The 21,929-nt window shown below is 41.5% G+C and overlaps 1 protein-coding gene across 2 annotated transcripts in view; it reads right to left on the reverse strand.

Annotated features, from left to right (window-relative positions):
- Positions 1 to 2,731: 2,731 nt before the first annotated feature.
- Depdc7 (DEP domain containing 7) overlaps positions 2,732 to 21,929 on the reverse strand; it is a 35,562-nt gene continuing 16,364 nt past the window's right edge. For both annotated transcript variants that reach the window (XM_045157172.1, XM_045157173.1), the window contains 8 exons: positions 18,592 to 18,982; positions 12,696 to 12,823; positions 11,726 to 11,915; positions 5,984 to 6,195; positions 4,635 to 4,777; positions 3,546 to 3,671; positions 3,377 to 3,455; positions 2,732 to 3,095 (listed from right to left, as the gene is read on the reverse strand). In XM_045157172.1, the coding sequence (XP_045013107.1) occupies positions 2,902 to 3,095; positions 3,377 to 3,455; positions 3,546 to 3,671; positions 4,635 to 4,777; positions 5,984 to 6,195; positions 11,726 to 11,915; positions 12,696 to 12,823; positions 18,592 to 18,982 (1,463 nt within the window). In that variant the 3' untranslated portion in view covers positions 2,732 to 2,901. The remainder of the gene's footprint in view (positions 3,096 to 3,376; positions 3,456 to 3,545; positions 3,672 to 4,634; positions 4,778 to 5,983; positions 6,196 to 11,725; positions 11,916 to 12,695; positions 12,824 to 18,591; positions 18,983 to 21,929) is intronic.

A 21,929-nucleotide genomic window follows, 5' to 3' on the forward strand; every position in this document is an offset into this window, starting at 1 on the left:
CAGGACCCAGTGGGGCAGATGCCAAAAGGGCTTCTGCAGGCCGGCATATCATTGGAGGCCCTCTCCACGCACAAAATAGGCACCCACAAAGCCCCCAGGCTGGGCTTGGTGAGAAGCCATGATGGCTGCTGTTCCAGAAAGTTAGAGGGGAAGTTCCATGATGGTAGGGGAAAACAATGACATGAGCAGAGGGTGAATGAACATCACCACCTGGCCAACACCAAGTGGACAGCAGCTACAGAAGAGTGTGCCTGTCTTACTTTCTGTTCTTTGCTTGCTTTTGTTTTCAGGAAAAGTTTCACCCTAGCCCAAGCAGATGAAGAACTCACTCTTGTTGCCCAGGCTGGTTTCAGAGCTCTCAGAAATCCTCTTACCTCAGCCTCCTGAGTGCTGTCATTAAATGGGTAAACCACTACTGCCCAGTTCTAGTTTACTTTTTTTGAGGCAGGGTCTCACTCTAGCCCAGGCTGGCCTGGAACTCACTCTGTAGTCCTGTGTAAGCCACATACACCAGGTAGTGCATGTGTCTGGAGTTCATTTGCAGTGGCTAGAGGCCCTGGTGTGCCCATTCCCTTTCTCCTACCTTCCCTTCATCTCTAATCAAAAAAAAATCAGAATAAAAAGCTTTAAAAAAAGCTTAGAACAACCTTAAGGATTTAAATGAAAATATAAACCAGAATGAACATGAGAAATGCTTCCCTTTGTCAGGGATCTAGCACCTTTGAGTTCTCCAAAGTACATCTCCCCAGTGTGCTCAATGTGGTATGCTGGTAAGATCCACACTTCATATACCTAAAAACTACTTTTAACTCAGGTAAGATCACCTTGAATATTTTCACATTAATTTTTATTTGTCTTCAACCACTGCAAAGGAACTCCAGAAGCATGTGCCACATTGTGCATCTGGCTTATGTGGGTCCTGGGGAATCGAAACTGGATTCTTTGGCTTTCAGGCTAGCATGTTAACCACTAAGCCATCCCTCCAGCCCTGTTTTATATTTTTAATGAGTACCTTTCAAAATACAAACTACATCCCTATTAAGATGTAATTATAGAGTTCCTGTTAAGTACTGTCTCATCTAAATACCTATGATTTTTCATATAAACTGAACACAATAATACCAATTTAAGAGAGGTTAAAAAAAAAAAAGGCAGGAAAGCCTGCACTTGCTAGAAATCAAAGGTGATCTGACTTCTTTTTATTTATATTTACTTTTATTTTTTGTTTTTTCGAGGTAAGGTCTAGCTCTCTAGCCCAGGCTGACCTGGAATTCACTATGTAGTCTCAGGGTGGCCTGGAACTCATGGTAATCCTCCTACCTCTGCCTCCTGGGATTAAAGGCGTGTACCACCCTGCCCCCACCTGCCCTCCCAACTAGACAAACCAGGACTCCTCCTGGGAGGCAGGTCTTTCAAAGGATTTAAACATTGTAGTTGATCAAGTTTAACCCCTGGAACTTGGTGTAGGGGCCTAGCCTCTTCCTGAGACAATCCCTAGCCCTAACCATCCAGCTATCCCTGTTTTACCTGAGCTGGAAGACAGCCCACCACTATAAGGTTTTAAATACCTCTGCAAGGGGAGAGCAATCTCTGACCACTTGGGAATTTGCAGCTGTGGGTGTTTTTCCCCCTAAACTGGGCCTGGGCCTGGGTTGGCTGGGAGGTCCCCTAGCCCTTACTCTTCGCATGGCTTCTTTATCCCCTCCAGATTCCTACATGGCTGAGCTCCTTAACCCTTCTTTGCTCTTTTCTTTCCATGGTTTTCCCAGGCCCTCCATGTAGGATCTCTAGCCATGTGGATGTCTCCTTGGCTCTGTGCTTCCATCAATAAATATAATAATTTAATAATTATCCTTCTCTGTCTATTTCTATTCAATTCTTTGCTTAAAATTAGAAATGAACTGGGTGCCTTGGCACATGCCTTTAATACTACCACTTGGAAGGCAGAGGCAGGAGGACTGCCATGAGTTTGAGGCCACCCTGAGACCACATAGTCAATTCCAGGTCAGCCTGAGCTAGAGTGAGACCCTACCTCAAAAAAAATTAAAAATGAACCTACGGTTTGGGTTCCAAGGACTTTCCTGGACCCCTAGCACTCCATTACAAACTCACCTAGGAGGTCAGTACTGGAAAGTGCTACATCATCTGACACACAAGGTTATAAATTTTTAAAAATTTTAATCATTATTACTTTTTTTTTTTTTTTTTTTCGATTGCAGGGTCCTGCTATAGCCTACGCTGGCCTTGAACTCACTATGTACTCTCAGGCTGGCCTTGAACTCAAAGATCCTCCTACTTCTATATCCCAAGTGCTGGAATTAAAGGCATGTACCACCATACCTGGCTTAAAAATTTTTTTTTTTAATTTTTGTTTTTTTGAGATAGGGTCTCACTCTAGCCCAGGCTGACCTGGAATTCACTATGTAGTTTCAGAGTGGCCTTGAACACACAGTGATCCATCCACCTGCTTCTGCCTGGAATCAAAGGCATGTGCCACCACAACTGGCCCCTCCCCCCCCAAAAAAGTAAAATTTCATATTTAGAGCTTCCAAGCTTACAAGTATGATTGAGTTTTTAAAATGTTTTATTTTTCTTTATTTATTTGAGAGAAAGAGAAATAGGCAGGGGGAGAGAAATTGAGAATGAGTGTGCCAGGGCCTCCAGCCACTGCTAAAGAACTCCAGATGCATGCGCCTCCTTGTGCATCTGGCTTATGTGGGTACTGGGGAGTTGAACCTGGGTCCTTTGGCTTTGTAGGCAAGCACCTTAACCACTAAGCCATTTCTCCAGACCCTGATTGAATATTTTAAAATTTTTATATATTCATCTTTTTAATCTTTTGAATCTTAAGATACACAATTTGTCCTTTAAGTACACAAGTTATACACATACTTTAGAAACTCAGTCTCCAAAATACTCGTTAAAGATGTCGGGATGACACTTTGAGAACTGACCTAGCAGTTTCTTCTTGTCTTTGGCAGACAGCTTTGAATCTTCATCAATACTCTTTAGTAAACTCAACATTTCCTCTTTGGTTGTGCGCTGGGTAATCCTGGAGTAGTCATTTCGATCAATTCTCTGGCAATAAATATAGCCTTAAGGTTTAAAAGTAAGAAATTCCATTAATGACTATTTCTCAGATGTAACAGAAAAGTCAAGCATTATTTTCATATTTACATTTTTCTTTACCATCTGGTGAAAATGAATTGGCAAGAATAAGAATAACCTGGATCTAACTGTTTTGACCTGGGGGCTTGCTGCTAAATGTGGGTGATAATGTTCAAATTCTGTTGAAATTAACTATGTATAGCAAGACGCTTCCAAATAAGCACTCACAATTCTTTAGAAGATCATGAAAATAACATTTTCAGATTACCTGGGTCTATACTTGGATCTCTTCCCTTCTGTAAGGCCAGAAGCTTAATGCTAACAATTTTATGTAGAGTTCCAGGAATCTTGAGGAAAAGAAGGGACACAGGACATTCATTCAACACAATAATGATTGGTTACAAACAAGTTAAATTTAACTGCTCTCAGGAGTTTACCTTGAAAACATCCTTTTGGTGATCCATTAAAAAGAGCACTAGCAGATCCGTTTTGCCTTTTGATAAGTGTTTATTGTTGACGATAGCTTTGGAAAATATCCTTTTCACAGCCATCCGATTGTCGCTCTACAATAAAACATACTCTATAGGACGCACTTAAAAGACTAAGTTTCGCCAGGCATGGTGGCACACGCTTTTAATCCCAGCACTCCCCAGCAGAGGTAGGAGAATCGCAGTGAGTTCAAGGCCACTCTGAGACTACATAATGAATTTCAAGTCAGCTTGGGCTAGAGTGAGACCCTACCTTAAAAAAAAGAAAAAAGAAAAAAGAAAAGAAAAGAAAAAAGAAAAAAAAGACTAAGTTTTGGCCTGGAGAGATGGTTTAGCAGTTAAGGTGCTTGCTTATGAAGCCTAAGGACGAGAGACCAATTCCCTAGTACCCATGTTAAATTAGATGCAAATGGTGGTGCATGCATCTGGAATTTATTTGCAGTGACTAGAGGCCCTGGCGTGCCCATACTCTCTCTCCTTCTCTAATAAATAAACAGCAAAATATTTTAAAAGACTTAAGTTTTAAGCCAGGTGTGGTGACTCATGTCTTTAATTCCCAGCACCTGGGAGGCAGTGACTCTGAGGCTAGCTTGAACTACAGAGTGAGTTCCAGGTCAGTATGGGCAAGAATGAGACCCTGCTTCCAAACAAATAAGAGGATATGTTTAAGTTTAGTACTAAGGGAATATTAAGTATGAACAGCTATCTTCTATTTCAGCATTTGATACCAAAGAAGGAATAATCTGATGTGAGTCTCACAAATATTAAGGACGCAATTAACATTTAAATAAGACTTACGGGGCTGGAGAGATGGCTTAGCGGTTAAGTGCTTGCCTATGAAGCCTAAGGACCCCAGTTCAAGGCACGATTCCCCAGGACCCACATTAGCCAGATGCACAAGGGGCGCACGCGTCTGGAGTTCATTTGCAGTGGCTGGAAGCACTGGCGCGCCCATTCTCTCTCTCTCCCCCTCTGCCTCTTTCTCTCTCTCTCTCTCTGTCACTCTCAAATAAATAAAGAAAAAAAAATAAGACTTACTTCTTTCTGTAATTTAAATTCAGAAGGATGTGCAGCAATAGCCATGAAATACAGCAATCTTCGAAATTCTTCTCTATTTTGAGAATTCAGAAGCTTCAGAAAGAGCTGAGTAGCTTCTAATGCTATTTCATTCTTCCCATTTACTTTTGCCAAAAGAAAACAAAATGCTTTTATTGAAGCAAATAGGACTATATTAAAGAGAACAAAACTCAAGTTACAATTTATGATAAGTAGCATAGTTATTCAAAATTATTTCCAGGGCTGGAGAGATAAGCTGAGCAATTAAGGCTCTTGCTTTTAAACCCTAAGGACCCAGGTTCAATTTCTCAGTACCCACATAAGCCAGAAGTACAAGGTGGTGCATATGTCTGGAATTTGTTTGCAGTGGCTGGAGACCATGATATGCTCTCTTAACTCTCTCTGCCTCCCTCTCAAATTAATCTTTTGGGTTTTTTTGAGGTAGGGTTTCAGTGTAGCCCAGGCTGGCCTTGAACTCATGGTGATCTTCCTACCTCTGCCTCCTGAGTGCTGGGATTAAAGGCGTGCACCACCACACCCAACTAAGTAAAAATATTTTTAAAAAATTATTTCCACTGGGCATGGTGGTGCACGCCTTTAATCCCAGTGCTCAGAAGGCAGGTATGAGGTATCACCGTAAAATCAAGGCCACCCTGAGGTCAGCCTGAGCTAGAGTGAGACTACCTCGAAAAACCAAAAATAAACAAATGATTTCCAAAACAAAACCAAACTGGGAATTAAAATGGATGACCCACACCATAAAGATAACCTGTTCACAGACTGAGAAATAGTTTGCAAATGCTTAAGTTTTTGTCATATATGGTCATAAAGCATTAACTCTAACTCTTGGCTTTTGTAGTTCCGCCATTTCTCATTATTCCAATACATTTTGAGTATGCTATGAATACGATGTACCCAATGCTACCTGAGAAAAATAAGAGCCCACCCTCCCACCAACTTGTTTTCTGAAAATCCTATGGAACAGTCTGAATCACCAACAGAATAAAAAGCAGAGTGTTTGACCTTTTGAAGACACGGAGGGGGCATGGTAGTAATGCTGGTGATTCTGAAAAGAACTTCTGCTCTATGCCCAAGCTTTCAGGGAATGACAGCAGCCTTCTCCCGGGGCACCAGAAGTGTCTACCCAACATTAGAGTTAAGCCTCACAGTGAATTCTAGAGGTTTTGAAATACACATACTTTAAATGGATTAGTCTGTTAGTCCCGACCTATTTCCAGCTTGAAGCAGTAATATTTTGGTTGATTATGGGACAATTAACTTATTCTTGATTTCTCAAAAAGATAAACAGCTGGTAACCAGTAAGACCTTACCAAGGAGTTCTGCAATCCCATTATGAACATCAGATAAGTGATTTAATAGAGGTTCCCGATTGCTATAGTATTTGGCAATAGCATCAAATAGAAGTTCCTTCACTAAGTCTGTTCTGTCTGGTTGCTCAGGAAAGTTCCTGCTTATGTCCACCACCATCTGGCCCGGCAGGTAATCCAAGCAGTCAGTTGCAGCGGAGAGCCACTCATCTTCCCTAAGGTGAAGAGTGTTGTTAAAGCAAAGAAGACCAAGTATACACATAGTATCTAACTCACTAGTTATTTCGAGCTTGTCACCTGGATAAATTTCACACATTTAGATAAGTGTTAATTAGTTAATGCATATCCAAATTGCATATGCCAGATTGAAAAAATAGCTTAGTATGTTTTCTTTAAAAAAAAAAACACTTAAGAGGAAACAAACAAGGCCTTAAGACATGTCCCCAGCTCTAATAGTTGTAATTCTATAATAAGGAAAAACAACCATAGATGTCAAAAGGGTTAGTTTCAAATCTGGAATAAATATATACACATACACACATATGACCATAACCAAAAATCACTTAATTCAAAAGATTTCTTTGGCTGGAGGGATGGCTTAGTGGTTAAGGCACTTGCCTGCAAAGCCCCAGGACCCACATAAACCAGTGGCATATGCATCTGGACTTCATTTGCAGTGGCTGGAGGCCCTGCCCTGCCCATTCTGTCTGTCTCAAGTAAATAAATAAAAGTAAAACATTTCCTTATACTGGGAACAACAGTAAATCTCTAACTTGTGCCAGGATATCCTTAAACAAGTTCTGAGAACACAAGTGAATTTGTACAGCCTTTAATGGCACCCTATGGCTCTATGGTACCAACCTTTGGCTCTGACAACCAGGACAAATTTGAAAAGGTACACTCTGGAATGCTATTATACGAAATATGGAATCAAAGTTAAATGTTGTGTATATGTTTCTGATAACTGCTAATATCTCGTCTGCTTTACAAACCATATGGAAACAGATGCAGGCCATGTCAAACACTACTGTGCCATTCGATGAATAGTTCTGCAAGAAAATCTCAGCCAGCTCATGCTCAGAAGGTCCTGAGATAATCCAACTCCATCTACCTGGGTTCTCTCCAATGCTCCCCAAGGCCTAAAAGTCCATGAAAAGGATAACCCTGAAGGCAACCAGACTGCTGTGTGCTCACTTCTCATTAACTCCTTACTTTTATTCTTTCTCCCCAACATTCTCTTCCAAGACCACCTTCCTGTACTCCATCAGCCCCCAGAGCTAATCTCTTCCTGAGACCCATGTAAGTCAGATGTACAAGGTTGCACACCCATCTGGAGTTTACAGAGGTGGGAGGCCTTGGTGCACTGGTTCTCTCTTGTTCTATCTATCTCCCTCTTTCTCTCTCAAATAAATAAATAAATAAACATTTAAAAATGTAAAATTCTGCCGGGCGTGGTGGCGCACGCCTTTAATCCCAGCACTCGGGAGGCAGAGGTGGGAGGATCGCCGTGAGTTCAAGGCCACCCTGAGATGACAGAGTTAATTCCAGGTCAGCCTGGACCAGAGTGAGACCCCACCTCGAAAAACCAAAAAAAAAAAAAAAAAAAAAAAAAAAAAAAAAAAAGTAAAATTCTGTTCTTTACATTGACAATAATCAATTCCAATTTCAAATTAGTGCCTCTGTTCCTAAGCAACACTAGATCTCAGTTCTAACATTTTTTTCATGTAGCCCAGGCTAGGCTCTAACTAACTATGTACCAAGGGTGACTTGAACTTTTTTTTCCCCCCGTTTGTCAAGGTAGAATCTCACTCTAGCCCAGGCTGACCTGGAATTCACTCTGTATTCTCAGTGTGGCCTCGAACTCACGGCAACTCTCCTACCTCTGCCTCCAGAGTGTGCTACCATACCTGGCTGAATTATTTTTTTAATCATTATTTATTGAGAGAGAAAATGCCAGGGCTTTCATCCATTATGAACAAGCTCCAGATGTGTGTGCCCCCTTTGTGCATGTGTGACACTGTGTGCTTGTGTCACTATGTCTGGCTATATGGAACCTGGAGGTTCAAATATGAGTTCTTACACTTTGCAGGCAAGCACCTTAATCACTAAGCCATCTCTCCAGCCCATGGGCGATTTGAACTTCTGATCTTACTGGGCACCCGGGTGTACACCACCATACCTGATGTTACGCAGCACTGTGGACTGAAACTAAGGCTCTGCTCATGTTACATATGCAAGCACTCTACCAACTGAGCTCCAGCCCCAGCCTCAAAATGTTACATTGCAACAAATTAAAATGGCTAATACTATTCAGTTTGTTCGCATATGTGTCTGCTGCTATAGGCTGAAGACAACTAATTCTACCATGACCCAGGTGAAATTTCTCAGGAAGGCCATTTCATCTCTCTGGGCATCAGCTTTATCAAGTTTATAAAAAGATGCATCTTTGCTGGGTGTGGGGGTGCACGCGTTTAATGCCAGCACTTGGGAGACAGAAGAAGGATGATTCTACATAGTGAATTCCAGGTCAGCCTGGGCTACAGCAACCCCCCCCTTCAAAAAACACAGTCAAAAACTCAAAAAAAAAAAAAAAAGGCATCTTAGAGATGTGGAGATGGTTTAGCCATTAAGGCACTTGCTTGCAAAGCCTAAGGACCCAAGTTTAATTCCCCAATACCCATGTAAGTCAGATGCGCAAGGTGGCATATATGTCTGGAGCTCATTTGCAGTAGCTAGAGACCCTGGGGTGGCCCATTCTCCCAAATAAATAAAAGGGGGGGCTGGAGAGATGGCTTAGCAGTTAAGTGCTTGCCTGTGAAGCCTAAGGACCCTGGCTCAAAGTTCGATTACCCAGGTCCCATGAAAGCCAGATATACAAGGCAGTGCATGCATCTGGAGTTCGTTTGCAGTGGCTGAAGGCCCTGGCACACCCATTCTCTGTCTCTTTCTCTCTCTGTCTGTCATTCTAATAAATAAATAAAACAAAAAAATTTTTTAAAAGATGCATCTTAGGTGATTTAAAAAAAATTTTTTTTGTTTATTTATTTGAGAGTGACAGAGAGAGAAAGGGGGTGAGAGAGAGAGGGAGAGGGAGAGAATGGGCGCGCTAGGGCTACCAGCCACTGCAAACGAACTCAAGACACATGCTCCCCCTTGTGCATCTGGCTAACGTGGGTCCTGGGGAATCGAGCCTCAAACCGGGGTCCTTAGGCTTCACAGGCAAGTGCTTAACTGCTAAGCCATCTCTCCAGCCCTTAGGTGATTTCTAAGGTCATTTGTAGCACAAATTCTGATACTGTATGTCAAAGTTAAGGTAATTGTAAAACTGTTGCTTTGTTACTTTAGTTTACAGAAATGTAAACCTGTAGAATAAGCTCCCTGTTCCATATGCAGACATTACTAACCAGTATGTTAAGATTAGATCTTTCAAACCAGGCATGGAGGTGCTCACCATTAATTCCAGCACTCAGGAAGCCAGCCTGGGGCTACACAGTGAGTTCTAAGGATCAGCCTGGTCTACAGTGAGAACTTGACTTGGAAAAAAAAATTAGCTTTTTCCCATAAGGGTTTAAGCTACCTTTTTTTTTTTTTTTGGTTTGTTTTTGTTTTTCAAGATAACTTTTAACATTCAGATATTTATCTTAATAGTTTGTTGGAATGCAGAACTAGGAAGTACTAAAAAGGTAAGTTGATTACATTCAAACATTTCCATCTCATTAATGAGACATTACCTGCTAAGGCAAAATGCCCTAGAACAGTATCTGCTAAGGGACAATATTAATTTTAACTGAAAACAAAGAATTCATTTAACATTTTTGCTTTGTTTTATCAAGATAAAGTCTTACTCTCCAGGCTGACCTGGAATTCACTATGTAATCTCAGGCTGGCTTGCAACTCATAGTGATCCTCCTACCTCTGCCTCCTGAGTGCTGGGATTAAAGGCGTGTGCCACCACACCCGGCTTGCCTTTTCTTTCTTTTTCTCCCTCCTTCCCTCCCTCCCTCCCTCCCTTCTTCTCCTCCTTCCTTCCTTTTTAAGAAAAAGAGAGTGAAACAGAAGGAGAGAGAATTGGTACACCAGGACATCAGCCACTGCAATTGAATTCTAGATGCTTGTGAAAGGCCCAAGAATTCAGGAGCCCAGAAATACTATCACGCTCCAAAGGGAGCTTAAGCGGGCCCCTGCATACCTCAAACTCCAGGCTTTACTCTCTGTTGAAAGCAAGTAAAGAATCCCTCTTCTCATTATATCAGAGCCCGCTCCTATTATAAAACTAGGTAAAAAGGGCATGAGATAGCCCTCAAGGATGGGAAATGAGTAATAAAGTGAACCACTTATTTGGTTTCTGTAAATAGCCTACACCATAAGCCTTAATAGCCCACACTGTAAGCCTTAGTAGCCTGCACCATAAGCTGTAGCAGCCTGCCTCAGACCACCAAGGTCATAGGAGACTGATACCACACTCTGCTACCCCCACCCAAGGACCTGCGCAAATGCTGACCTCCAAGGTCATAGGAGACTGATACCACACTCTGCTACTCCCACCCAAGGAACTGCACAAATGCTGACCACCAAGGTCATAAGAGACTGATTGGTCCACGAGGGGCTTGAACAAATTAAACTAATTGGCTTAGAAACTATGGAGTGGCACAAACTGACTGGCTCGCACCCCGCGGGCTCCTGATGTTAAAAAAATGATTGGTCTAATGCACAGGCTTTGTTAGAAACCCTATAAAAACTGTCCCGTTCCTACATTTGGGGCTCTGCAGTCCTCTACCCCTGTGCGGTGTATGACTGTGGGCCCCAGCGCACTTGGAATAAAATCCTCTTGCAGTTTGCATCAAGACCGCTTCTCGTGAGTGATTTGGAGTGTCGCCATATCCGGGCAGAGCGTGGGGTCCTCATTTTGGGGGTCTTACACTTGTACCACCTAGTGGGCTTGTGCGACCTTGTTTGCCTCACCTTTGTGCATCTGCCTTATGTAGGATCTGGAGAACATGGGTCCTTAGGCAGGCAAGCACCTTACGCACTAAGCCATCTCTCCAGCCGTTACCCTACCTTTAATAAAGAAAATGGTATTTAATCATTTTCTTCATTTGATGTAAAAGTAAGTTATATGTAAAACAAAAATGGATATGAAAATTATCTTTCCAGGCTGGAGAGATGGCTTAGTGGTTAAGGCGCTTGCCTACGAAAACTAAGGACCCATGTTCAATTCCCCAGGACTCCATGTAAGTCAGATGCACAAGGCAGCGTATGCGTATGGAGTTCATTAGCAGTGGCTGGAGGCCCTGGTCACCCAATCTCTCTATATGCCTCTTCCTGTGTCTCTCTCTCTCTCAAATAAATAAGTAAATAATCTTTCCTAAATATAACTAATGCAATTTTTGCTCATTTACTCAAATACTGAACATCAACTGATAATGTATATCATCTTCTAAAAATAGAATCCAAAAGATTATCTTAAAATCAGCATCTAGGGCTGGAGAGATGGATCAGCAGGTTAAGGTGCTTGACTGCAAAGCCTAATGACCAGGGTTCAGTTCCCCAGTACCTACGTAAAGCCAAATGCACAAAGTGGCAAATGCATCTGGAATTTGTTTGCAGTGGCTAGAGGCCCTTGTACTCCCAGCCCATTCTCTTTTTTTTTTTTTTCTCTCTCTCTGCTTACACATACTTTTTTAAAAATCAGCATCTATAGTCTCCTACAAAAATATTGAAATGATTATATATATTTGCACATACTGAGAGTCACTATAGGCCTTGAGAATCCTCCGGTCCAGACAGCTACTGGTGTTGATCATGTCAGGCTGTTTCTTAGATTGAGGAACTTTAGGTTCAACCTCTTGCTGTTTGAGTAAGGAGTCAAGAAATGGAAGATCTACAAGTTGTAGTAGACGCCCAATTGTTTCTTCTTGCCATACTTCATTAATAACTACACAGGAAAAATGACAAGGTGAAAAGTAGCAATTAAAAGTTACTATGTACTCACCACAGTATCTGTCTAGACAGGTCTAACCTATTAAAGATTTTGGCAAAGAAAGAAAAGAAAAAGGCAACTTATTTTATGAAGTACTTTCTTAGAACACAGTAAAACAATTCAAGACTGTTTAAAGTGTAGGAGAACAGACTTTGAACAACAAGAATTCTTTTCATTCTTTGTACTATACAGAGCAATTTCAGAAATAAGACATCAAGTCATGTGACACGTTAGTAAGGACTTTGGAAGAAAGAAAGGCTCATTCAGTCTAAAAACGGGCCTGAAACTATTGGCTGCAGATTATTCCACTCAAGCTTTCCATAACCATGATAGGGAAGGAAAATAGAAATGAAAATCATTAGACTGCATTCCACTGCCACAAGGAAGAACATAAAAATTAATGTTTTAATGGAATTTCAAAGTTTCATTTAACCTAATATAATCTTAGGGGAAGGAACATCTTAAAGCATACTTGAAGTAAGAATTTGCATGCAAGACATTTTAGATTTGAACCTCTGCCAGCTGATAGGACAAAAGTCAATGTTCAAGAGTGTAACACTGATGTATTTGTTAAAGATAATAGACTTCTGTTGAAACTTAACTAAATAGCTTTACTACATAGTGTACTCTTTCTCTGCACTTTGAATATTTAAATTCTCATAAAGGTTAGGACTGAAATACTGTCAACAACTTAATTTAAATAAAACTTCCATTATTTACTTTACATCATCTTACCTTGTGGAGACAAGGTTGCAGAGATATTTACATGAGAGGAGTTAGTAGGCTTTAAACTCAGATTTTCCAACAGATCTTCTAAACTGTCCGACTTGATTTCAGATGACTTAAGTAATGCATCTGAGTACCTAAAATGAATTTAGTATGCCCACAAGAAATATTTTCATATTAGAAAGCTACAAATTTCTAAAGTGTTCATATATCTAAAAACAAAAGCACATTCAAGTAGAATAAAATATAACAAAAAGCTCCTCATATTCAAGCCTGTATATATTTATACAAATACATACACTCACTCAGACTTTCCTTGAATTTGCTGAAGATGACCTTGAAGTTATAATCCTTCTGCGTCTACATTCCAAGTGCTGGGATTATAGGTATGTGCTATCTACCATTTTTGGTGCTAAGGTATATATGTATCTCCTAAATAAATTCTGAACACATACAATTAAATCCAAACATCTAAAAATGTAACTCTCTAAAGTTTTAGTCACCAACTTAAAAAAAATAAGGGGGGATGGAGAGATGGCTTAGCCATTAAGCACTTGCCTGTGAAGCCGAAGGACACCAATTTAAGGCTCAATTCCCCAGTACCCACATAAGCCAGATGCGCAAGGTTGTGCATGCATCTGGAGTTCGTTTGCAGTGGCTGGAGACCTTGGTGCACCCATTCTCTCTTTTGCTCTCTCTGCCTCTGTCTGTCACTCTCAAATAAATAAATAAAAATAAACAAAATTGAAATAAACATAGTAAGGGCTGAAGAGATGGTTTAGCAGTTATGGTGCTTGCCTGTAATCCCTAAGGACCCAAGTTCGATTGCTCTATACCCAAGTAAGCCAGATGCACAAGGTAGTACATGCGTCTGGAGTTTGTTTGCAATGGCTGGAGGCCCTGCTGTGCCCATTCTCTCTCAAGTAAATAAATTTTGTTTTTATTTTTCGAACTCATGGCAATCCTCCTACCTCTGCCTCCCCAGTGCTGGGATTAAAGGCATGCACCACCATGCCCGGCTCCAAATAAAATATTTAATTTTTTTTTTTAACTGGTTTTTGAGGTAGGGTCTCACTCTAGCCCAGGCTGACCTGGAATTCACTATGGTGTCTCAGGCAAATAAATACTTTTAAAAGCATAGTAAAACAAAACTGGAGATGGAGAGGTGGCTTAGCAGTTAAGGCGCTTGCCTGTGAAGCCGAAGAGCCCGTGTTTGAATCTCCAGGTCACACGCAGGCAGACGCACAGTGACACAAGCACGCAATGTTGCACAGGCACCACAAGGGGGCGGATGCATCAAGTTCGTTCCAGCACCCGAAGGCCCTGGCAAACCCATTCTCTCTCTCGCTCTCTCTCTCAAAAATAGAAAATAAAATAATTAAAAACAGAAAAACATAAAGCCAGACGTGGTGGTACATGCTTTTAATCTCAGCACTCAGGAGGCAGAGGTAGGTGGATCACTTTTGAGTTTGAGGCCACCTTGAGATTACACAGTGAATTCCAGGTCAGCCTGGGCTAGAGTGAGACCCTACCTTAAAAAAAAAAAAAAAAAAAAAAAAATTAAAAAGAACTGAAGGGCTGGGGAGATGGCTCAGAAGTTAAAGGTGCCTGCTCGCAATGCCTTCTGGCCTGGGTTTAATTCCCCCGGGTACCTACCTAAAGCAAGCATCTAGTGTTTGTTTACGTTGGCAAGAGATCCTTGGATGCCCATACATACATACACAAGCACAAAGACACACACACACACACACACACACACACACACACAAACACCCCACTTAGCTGGGTAAGTTAATGAACATCTGTAATTCTAACCCCAGGAAGGAGAAGCAGAAGGGCAGGAGGATTGTGATTTCTACCTGGGCCTGGGCTAGACAGTGAAACTTTGTCTCAAGAAACAAAAATAATCTTTTTTATTTAAAAAATTATTTTTGGATTTTGAGGTACAGTCTCACTCTGGCCCAGGCTGATCTAGAATTAACTATGTAGTCTCAGGGTGGCCTCAAACTCACGGCGATCCTCCTACCTCTGCCTCCTGAGTGCTGGGATTAAAGGCATCCACCACTTTGCCTAGCTCAAAAATAATCTTGAGATTATCACAGCCTTTGTTTATCCCAGTTAGCAAGAATATCCCTTTGCCACAGGAACACTAATATGCTTCATTACCAGGTGCTCTCTGAGATCCTTCTATCAGTATTCTCCAAAATATATATACAAAATGACCTATCTAAAATCTCCATAGTTGCAAATTCCTAAACATGTCTAGTCACAAAGATTTTAAATAAAGCATGAAGGTTGGGCCTGGTGGCGCACGCCTTCCTGCAGAGGCAGGAAGATCACCGTGAGTTCGAGGCCACCCTGAGACTACATAGTCAATTTCAGGTCAGGCTGAGCCAGAGTGAGACCCTACCTCAAAAAAATATATATAGGCTGAAGAGATGGGTCAACGATTGACACTTGCTTGCAAAGCCTAATAACCTGGGTTCGATTCTCTAGTACCCACATAAATCCGGATGCACAAAGTGGCACATAAGTCTGGAGTTTGTAGAAGCTAAAGGTTCTGGCGTGCCCATTCATTCACTCTCATTTTCTCTCTCTGCTTGCAAATAAACAATATTAAAAAAAAAAATTCAAGGCCACCCTGAGACTACATAGTGAGTTCCAGGTCAGCCTGGGCTATAGGGAGACCCTACCTTGAAAAACAAGAAAAAAAGAGTCGGGGGTGGTGGCGCATGCCTTTAATCCCAGCATTTGAGAGGTAGAGGTAGGAGGATCACTGTGAGTTCAAGGCCACCCTGAGACTACAATGTGAATTCCACTGTCAGCCTGGGGAAGAGTGAAACCCTACCTCAAAAAGTGAAACAAACAAACAAACAAACAAAAAAATCCAAAAGATAAAAATAAAATAAAGCATGAAGACTGTATCTGAAAGTCTAGACCATACCCTACCTTATCTTCAAATATCCTTTGTATATACAGAGGTAATTTTATGTCTCAAAAAGTCAAAAAACTGGGCTGGAGAGATGGCTTAGTGGTTAAGCACATGCCTGTGAAGCCTAAGGACCTCAGTTCAAGGCTCGATTCCCCAGGACCCATATTAGCCAGATGCACAAGGGGGCGCATGCGTCTGGAGTTATTTTGCAGTGGCTGGAAGCCCTGGTGCACCCATTCTCTTTCTCTCTCTCTCCATCTGCCTATTTCTCTGTCTGTCGCTCTCAAATAAATAAATAAATAAACAAATTTTTAAAAAGTCAAAAAATTGGCAAAAAGAATGTAAGAGCAAAGGAAGGGTAGGACTCCTTACAATGTGCTCCCCCCAGACACAAAATGGCCTGGATATCCATGACCTCACAGTGCCTGACACTACCTACACAAGACCATCATAATTGGAGGAAGAGATGATGACATCAAAGTAAGAGAGAGACTGATTGAGAGGGGGAGGGATATGATGGAGAGTGGAGTTTCAAAGCGGAAAGTGGGGGTAGGGAGGGCATAATCATGGGATATTTTTTGTAATCATGGAAGTTGTTTATTTGAAATCAACACACTAAGACTCTGACTTTGGTCCAGAGCTTCAAATTACTGTCACCCCTATAAGTTATCTAAGAATACAACTATCTTTAAGAATATAAGTAAGTCCATATGTACTCATCACCCATGTCACTAGATTCCATAATTCTTTGTCCCTTTAAATTATTTTTTCTTTTTCCTCAGGCTGTCCAGTGAAGCCCTCATCCTCTGTAGAGTGCAGTACTACAGCAGATTCCTAACCAGTTTTCTGCCACTGAGCTGCATGCTTAGCCTCAGATGACCTTTCCAAAGCAGTCTCATGCTGTCAAAACTCTTTGTGTGGCCTTCCTAACACCTATATGATTGAATCCTGAATTCCTTACATTGTTAATACATGTGGTAGTTGGAATGCATGTCCCCCAATAGACTCAGATGTTTTACTAAAGTTTGTAACTTGGATTTCCAGCTACCTGGTTTGGAAGAGGTATTTGGGGTGGAGCCCATTTCCAGGCTAAAGGTATGCAGAACAGTCCAAGTTCTGCCTGGGTTCCTGCTGTTTTGCCGCCAGTTTTGTGCCTGCTTGTGTTGCTGTTGCTGGCTATTTTGGTGGTCTCTTTCTACTTGGATCTGTGAAAGGGGGCCACCATTATGGAACTTCCCTTGGATCTGTAAGCTTCAAGTAAATCCGTTCCTGTAAACGGTGCCTGGTTTGGATGTTCATCCCAGCAATGTGGAGCTGACTACATTCTGTACATATGTACATTAGCACACATCTCACACTACTCAGAAGGCTGAGGTAGAAGGGTAGAGTGAGAGTAGGAGTTCAGGGATAGCCTAGACAACACAGGGATACCCTGTCTCATTAAAAAAAAAAAAAAAAGAAATCCTTAACATGTAATGCTCTGAGTATTCTGCCTCCCAAGTGCCTTTCACATCTCACATCTGCCACACTCTTACACGCTAATGATACCCTAGGCTCTGGGTTTTTCCTTCCTGTCTTCACCTTCTCTGGGTATGGTATACATTCTGACATTTTATTTTCTTTTTCTTTTTTTTAAATTTTTATTAGCATTTTCCATGATTATAAAAAAATCCCATGGTAATCCCCCCCCCACTTTCCCCTTTGAAATTCCATTCTCCATCATATTACCTCCCCATCTCAATCATTGTAATTACATACATACAATACCAACCTATTAAGTACCCTCCTCCCTTCCTTTCTCTTCCCTTTATATCTCCTTTTTAACTTACTGACCTCTGCTACTAAGTATTTTCCTTCTCATGCAGAAGCCCAGTCATCTGTAGCTAGGATCCACATATGAGAGAGAACATGTGGCGCTTGGCTTTTTGGACCTGGGTTACCTCACTTAGTATAATCCTTTCCAGGTCCATCCATTTTTCTGCAAATTTCATAACTTCATTTTTCTTTACCGCTGAGTAGATCTCCATTGTATAAATGTGCCACATCTTCATTATCCACTCATCAGTTGAGGGACATCTAGGCTGGTTCCATTTCCCAGCAGTTATAAATTGAGCAGCAATAAACATGGTTGAGCACGTACTTCTAAGGAGATGAGTCCTTCGGATATATGCCTAGGAATGCTATAGCTGGGTCATTCTGACATTTTAAAATTATTTATTTATTTGACAGAGAAAGAGCAAAAGGCAGATAGAGAGAAAGTGTCAAGAGAGAAAAAATGGGAGCACCAGGGCCCCTAGCCACTGCAAATGAACTCCAGACACATGCACCACCTTGTGCATGTGGCTTAAGTGGGTCCTGAGGAATTGAACCTGGGTCCTTTGGCTTTGCAGGCAAGCAAGCACCTTAACTGCTAAGCCATCTCTCCAGCCCCATTCCCTAACATTTTTGATACTGTAACAATACCTTGAGATAGAAAAATCAGTTTGTTGACTTTCTGTGAATAATGAACAAAGAAGTCTATAGAATATCTAGTAAAGTCAACAAAATTTCAGTATACTTTATCACATTTACTCAGATTCAGATTTTAGCCAAAAGATGTGTGTATGTACACACACACACATGCCAAATGTAGTGGCAGGGAAGAGAGAAATGAAGGTACCAACTCATGATGTATCCATACAAAGATTCTACTTAATTTAAAAAAAAAGAAGATTTAACTGGAGTAAGGCATGGTAGCACATGCCTTTAATCCCAACACTAAGGTAGCAGAGGAAGGAGAACCACCTTGAGTTCAAAGCCAGCCTAGAACTATAGAGTGAGTTCAGGTCCGCCCGTGCTAGACTGAGACCCTACTTCAAAAAAAAAAAAAATTAAAAAAGAAAAAAAGGCAATATAAAGCCAGTTAATATCTCTTTTTTAAAGTATAGGAAATCTGGCTAATCTCCTCATGATATTCAATCCCGATACACTCACCTGGAAGCTGAGTATACACTGTTCTCTTTGCCTGACTGACCGTCTTGACTAGATGCTGTTGTGAATCTATAAAGGCTGCAACTACTATCTTCAAATGCAGGTTTTTTGTCTTTTCCAAAGACTTTGGTTGGAACTGCTTCAAATACTTTATAATCCATAAGTGCTTGACACACTCTCACCACTTTGGCCCGAGGAATGTCCACATCACCAAAGTACTTATTCTGAATGAGGTGAGAATAAATGACATCTACAGCATCTGAGCCAACAAAGCAGTCATTGTGATGTTTTAAATGGTGCCTTCGTTTCTTCACCTCCACTTGTGTCTGAAGGGTGGTTATAATGCTGCTCCACACGTATGTGGCTCCAAATGGCTTCTGGGCCACACTGAAACCTGGAAGGGGCAAAGTCCAAGACATTGAGGATTAGTACTCTGTTCATTTGCAGTGGAATCTAAGCAATCCTTAAAGTGCTATCAAAATTGAGTTTGCACACTGTATGAGGCCAGCCTGAGACTACATAGTGACTTCCAGGTCAGCCTGGACTCGAAAAACCAAAAAGTAAAAAAATAAAAGAAAATAGAGTTTGCAGTTTCTGCCCCCAGCAGGCAGACTCCTGCTGGGTGTAGTGGCACACACCTTTAATCCCAGCACTCAGGAGGCAGGGCTAGGAGGATCTCTGTGAGTTCAGGGCCACCCTGAGACTACATAGTGAATTCCAGGTCAGCCTGGGCTACAGCAAGACCCTACCTCGAAAAACCAAAATCTAAAAATAAAATAAATGAGATGCACGAAAGATCTTTCTGATAAAGTTATATCTGAGCAGGAACTTGAGTAAAACCAGGAGGCAGGCTGTGCAATCATGCGGGGAAAGCAAAGGTCCTAAGAGGTGTGCACTGTACTAGAACAGGAAGGAGGCCAGTGTGACCAGCAAGGCATGAGGAGGTGAGATCAAGGACAGTGGAAAAGGTGTCAGAGATGGGCAGGGGATGGGGCACATCAGTTATAGGCAAGAACTCTATTATGCCTCACATAAGTTATCCAATCCAAACAGCAGCCCTATGAGGCAAGCAGCATTTGTTTGAGAGGTGGAAAATGGCTTCACGTGCCAATTTTAGGCATCTTGAAGTAGTCCTGGAATTAACATATGGTCTATATGACTGAAGCTTTTGCAAGTAATGCACACATACACATGATTGTAAGAATAAACTTACATTTTCAAAGATACTTAGTTTGCTGGGTGTGGTGGTGCACACCTTTAATCCCAGCACTTGGGAGGCAGAGGTAGAAGTATTGCCGTGAGTTTGAGGCCATCCTGAGACTACATAGTTAATTCCAGGTCAGCCTGGACCACAGTGAGACCTTACCTCAAAAAAAAAAAAAAAAAAAAAAAAAAAAGTCCTTAGTTTGCAAGTTTATAACTAAAGTACTTTTTATAATCTATTTATTTATTTTGATTTTTCAGGGTAGGGTCTTACTCTAGTCCAGGCTGACCTAGAATTCATTATGTAGTCTCAGGGTGGCTTCAAACTTGTGGTGATCCTCCGACCTCTGACTCCCAAGTACTGGGATTAAAGGCGTGTGCTACCATGGCAGGCTCTAATTTTATTTATTTATTTGAGAGAGAAAGAGGCAGATAGAAAAATGGGTGTGACAGGGCCTCAACCCACTGCAAACAAACTTCCAGATGCATGTGCCACCTTGTGCATCTGGCTTTACATGGGTGCTGGGGAATCGAACCTGGGTCCTTAAGCTTCATAGGTTAGTGCCTTAACCACTAAGTCATCTCTCCAGCCTAGGCTCAGTTTTGTTTAGGAAACCACAGCTACTGTGAATTCAGTGAAACAGCCATGTCGTATCTAGCAGAAATTTTCCAGTCCTCCTCCCACCCTCCTGCTCTTACATCCTTTCCACCCCTCCTCTGCAAGGTTCCTTGAGCCTTGCTGTGAGGCTGAGTACAAAGTCACCACTTATTCTCCACACTTTGGCCAGCCATGCGTCCCTGCATTAATCACTGCCCGTTGTAATAAACTGCTGTGATTGAAACTTCAAGTAGCATTAATTTATGGGAACAAATACAGATATTTAGAAGCAGTTTGACATGCTGCCTGTTTAGCATAACCAATAGTAGTAAATTCCCCCTAGTGCCTATGTCCCTAGCCATAGGCTTTTGGCTACATTTACAGTATTAGGCATGACATCCTTCCTATGGACAGGGCTTTTTTTGGTTTTGTTTTTGAAAATAGGGGCCCAAGTCATTATTCACCCTCATTACTAAAGTACTTACTTATATTATTCACCCTGCTTACTAAAGTGCCAGGGCCTCCAGCTGCTGTAAATGAACTCCAGATGCATGTTGCACCTTGTACATCTGGCTTTCCTGAGTCCTGGGGAATTGATCCTGGGTGTTTTGGCTTTGTGGGCAAGTGCCTTAACTGCTAAGCCATCTCTCCAGCCCACCTTTTTTTGGGGGGGGGGGTAGGGTCTTGCTCAAACCCAGGCTGACATGGAATTCACTATGTTATCTCAAAGGTGAACTTGACCTCACAGCAATCCATCTACCTCTGTCTCCTGGGTGCTAGGACTAAAGGCATGTGCCACCACAACCAGCTATATCATTCCGGTCTTAAAACTGCTTACATGACATCTGTAAGACTAGTAAACCACAATTACTTCTTTTTTAATTTTTTAATTTTTATTTATTTATTTGAAAGAGAGAGAGAGAAAGAGAGAGAGAGAATGGGTATGCCAGGGCCTCCAGCCACTGCAAACAAACTCCAGATGCATGCGCCCCTTGTGCATCTGGCTAACATGGGTCCTGGAGAATCGAGCCTTGAACCGGGGTCCTCAGGCTTCACAGGCAGGCGCTAACCGCTAAGCCATCTCTCCAGCCCACAATTACTTCTTTTGTTTGATATTGCCTTATGACTTATATTCAATTTTAAGATATAATTTTTATAACTAAAAACAATTTTAAACTAACATAATAGTAGGTAGGTAATAAATTACTCACTTACCTTTGGTATTGAAGAATCTACAAATAAATAGTAAAGGGCTTTGTATGTGGGCTAATCATTTTCACAGTAAAATACCGGGATATGATGTTATAAACTTTACAGCATAGCAGTAGCTTTAATAAAGTAATACAATTTAGACTCACTGTCTCCTTAATTTCAGCAGAAAGGATTGATTCCAAATGAGTCATTTAAAATTTATGGCTTTTACCCGGGCGTGGTAGCATCCACCTTATTCCTACCGCTCGGGAGGCAAAAGTGGGAAGGCCAGCCTGAGACTACATAGTGAATTCCAGGGCAGCCTGGGCTAGAGACCCTACCTGGTAAA

The sequence above is a fragment of the Jaculus jaculus genome, chromosome 8 (assembly GCF_020740685.1).
Source record: "Jaculus jaculus isolate mJacJac1 chromosome 8, mJacJac1.mat.Y.cur, whole genome shotgun sequence".
NCBI classification, from domain to species: Eukaryota; Metazoa; Chordata; class Mammalia; order Rodentia; family Dipodidae; genus Jaculus; species Jaculus jaculus.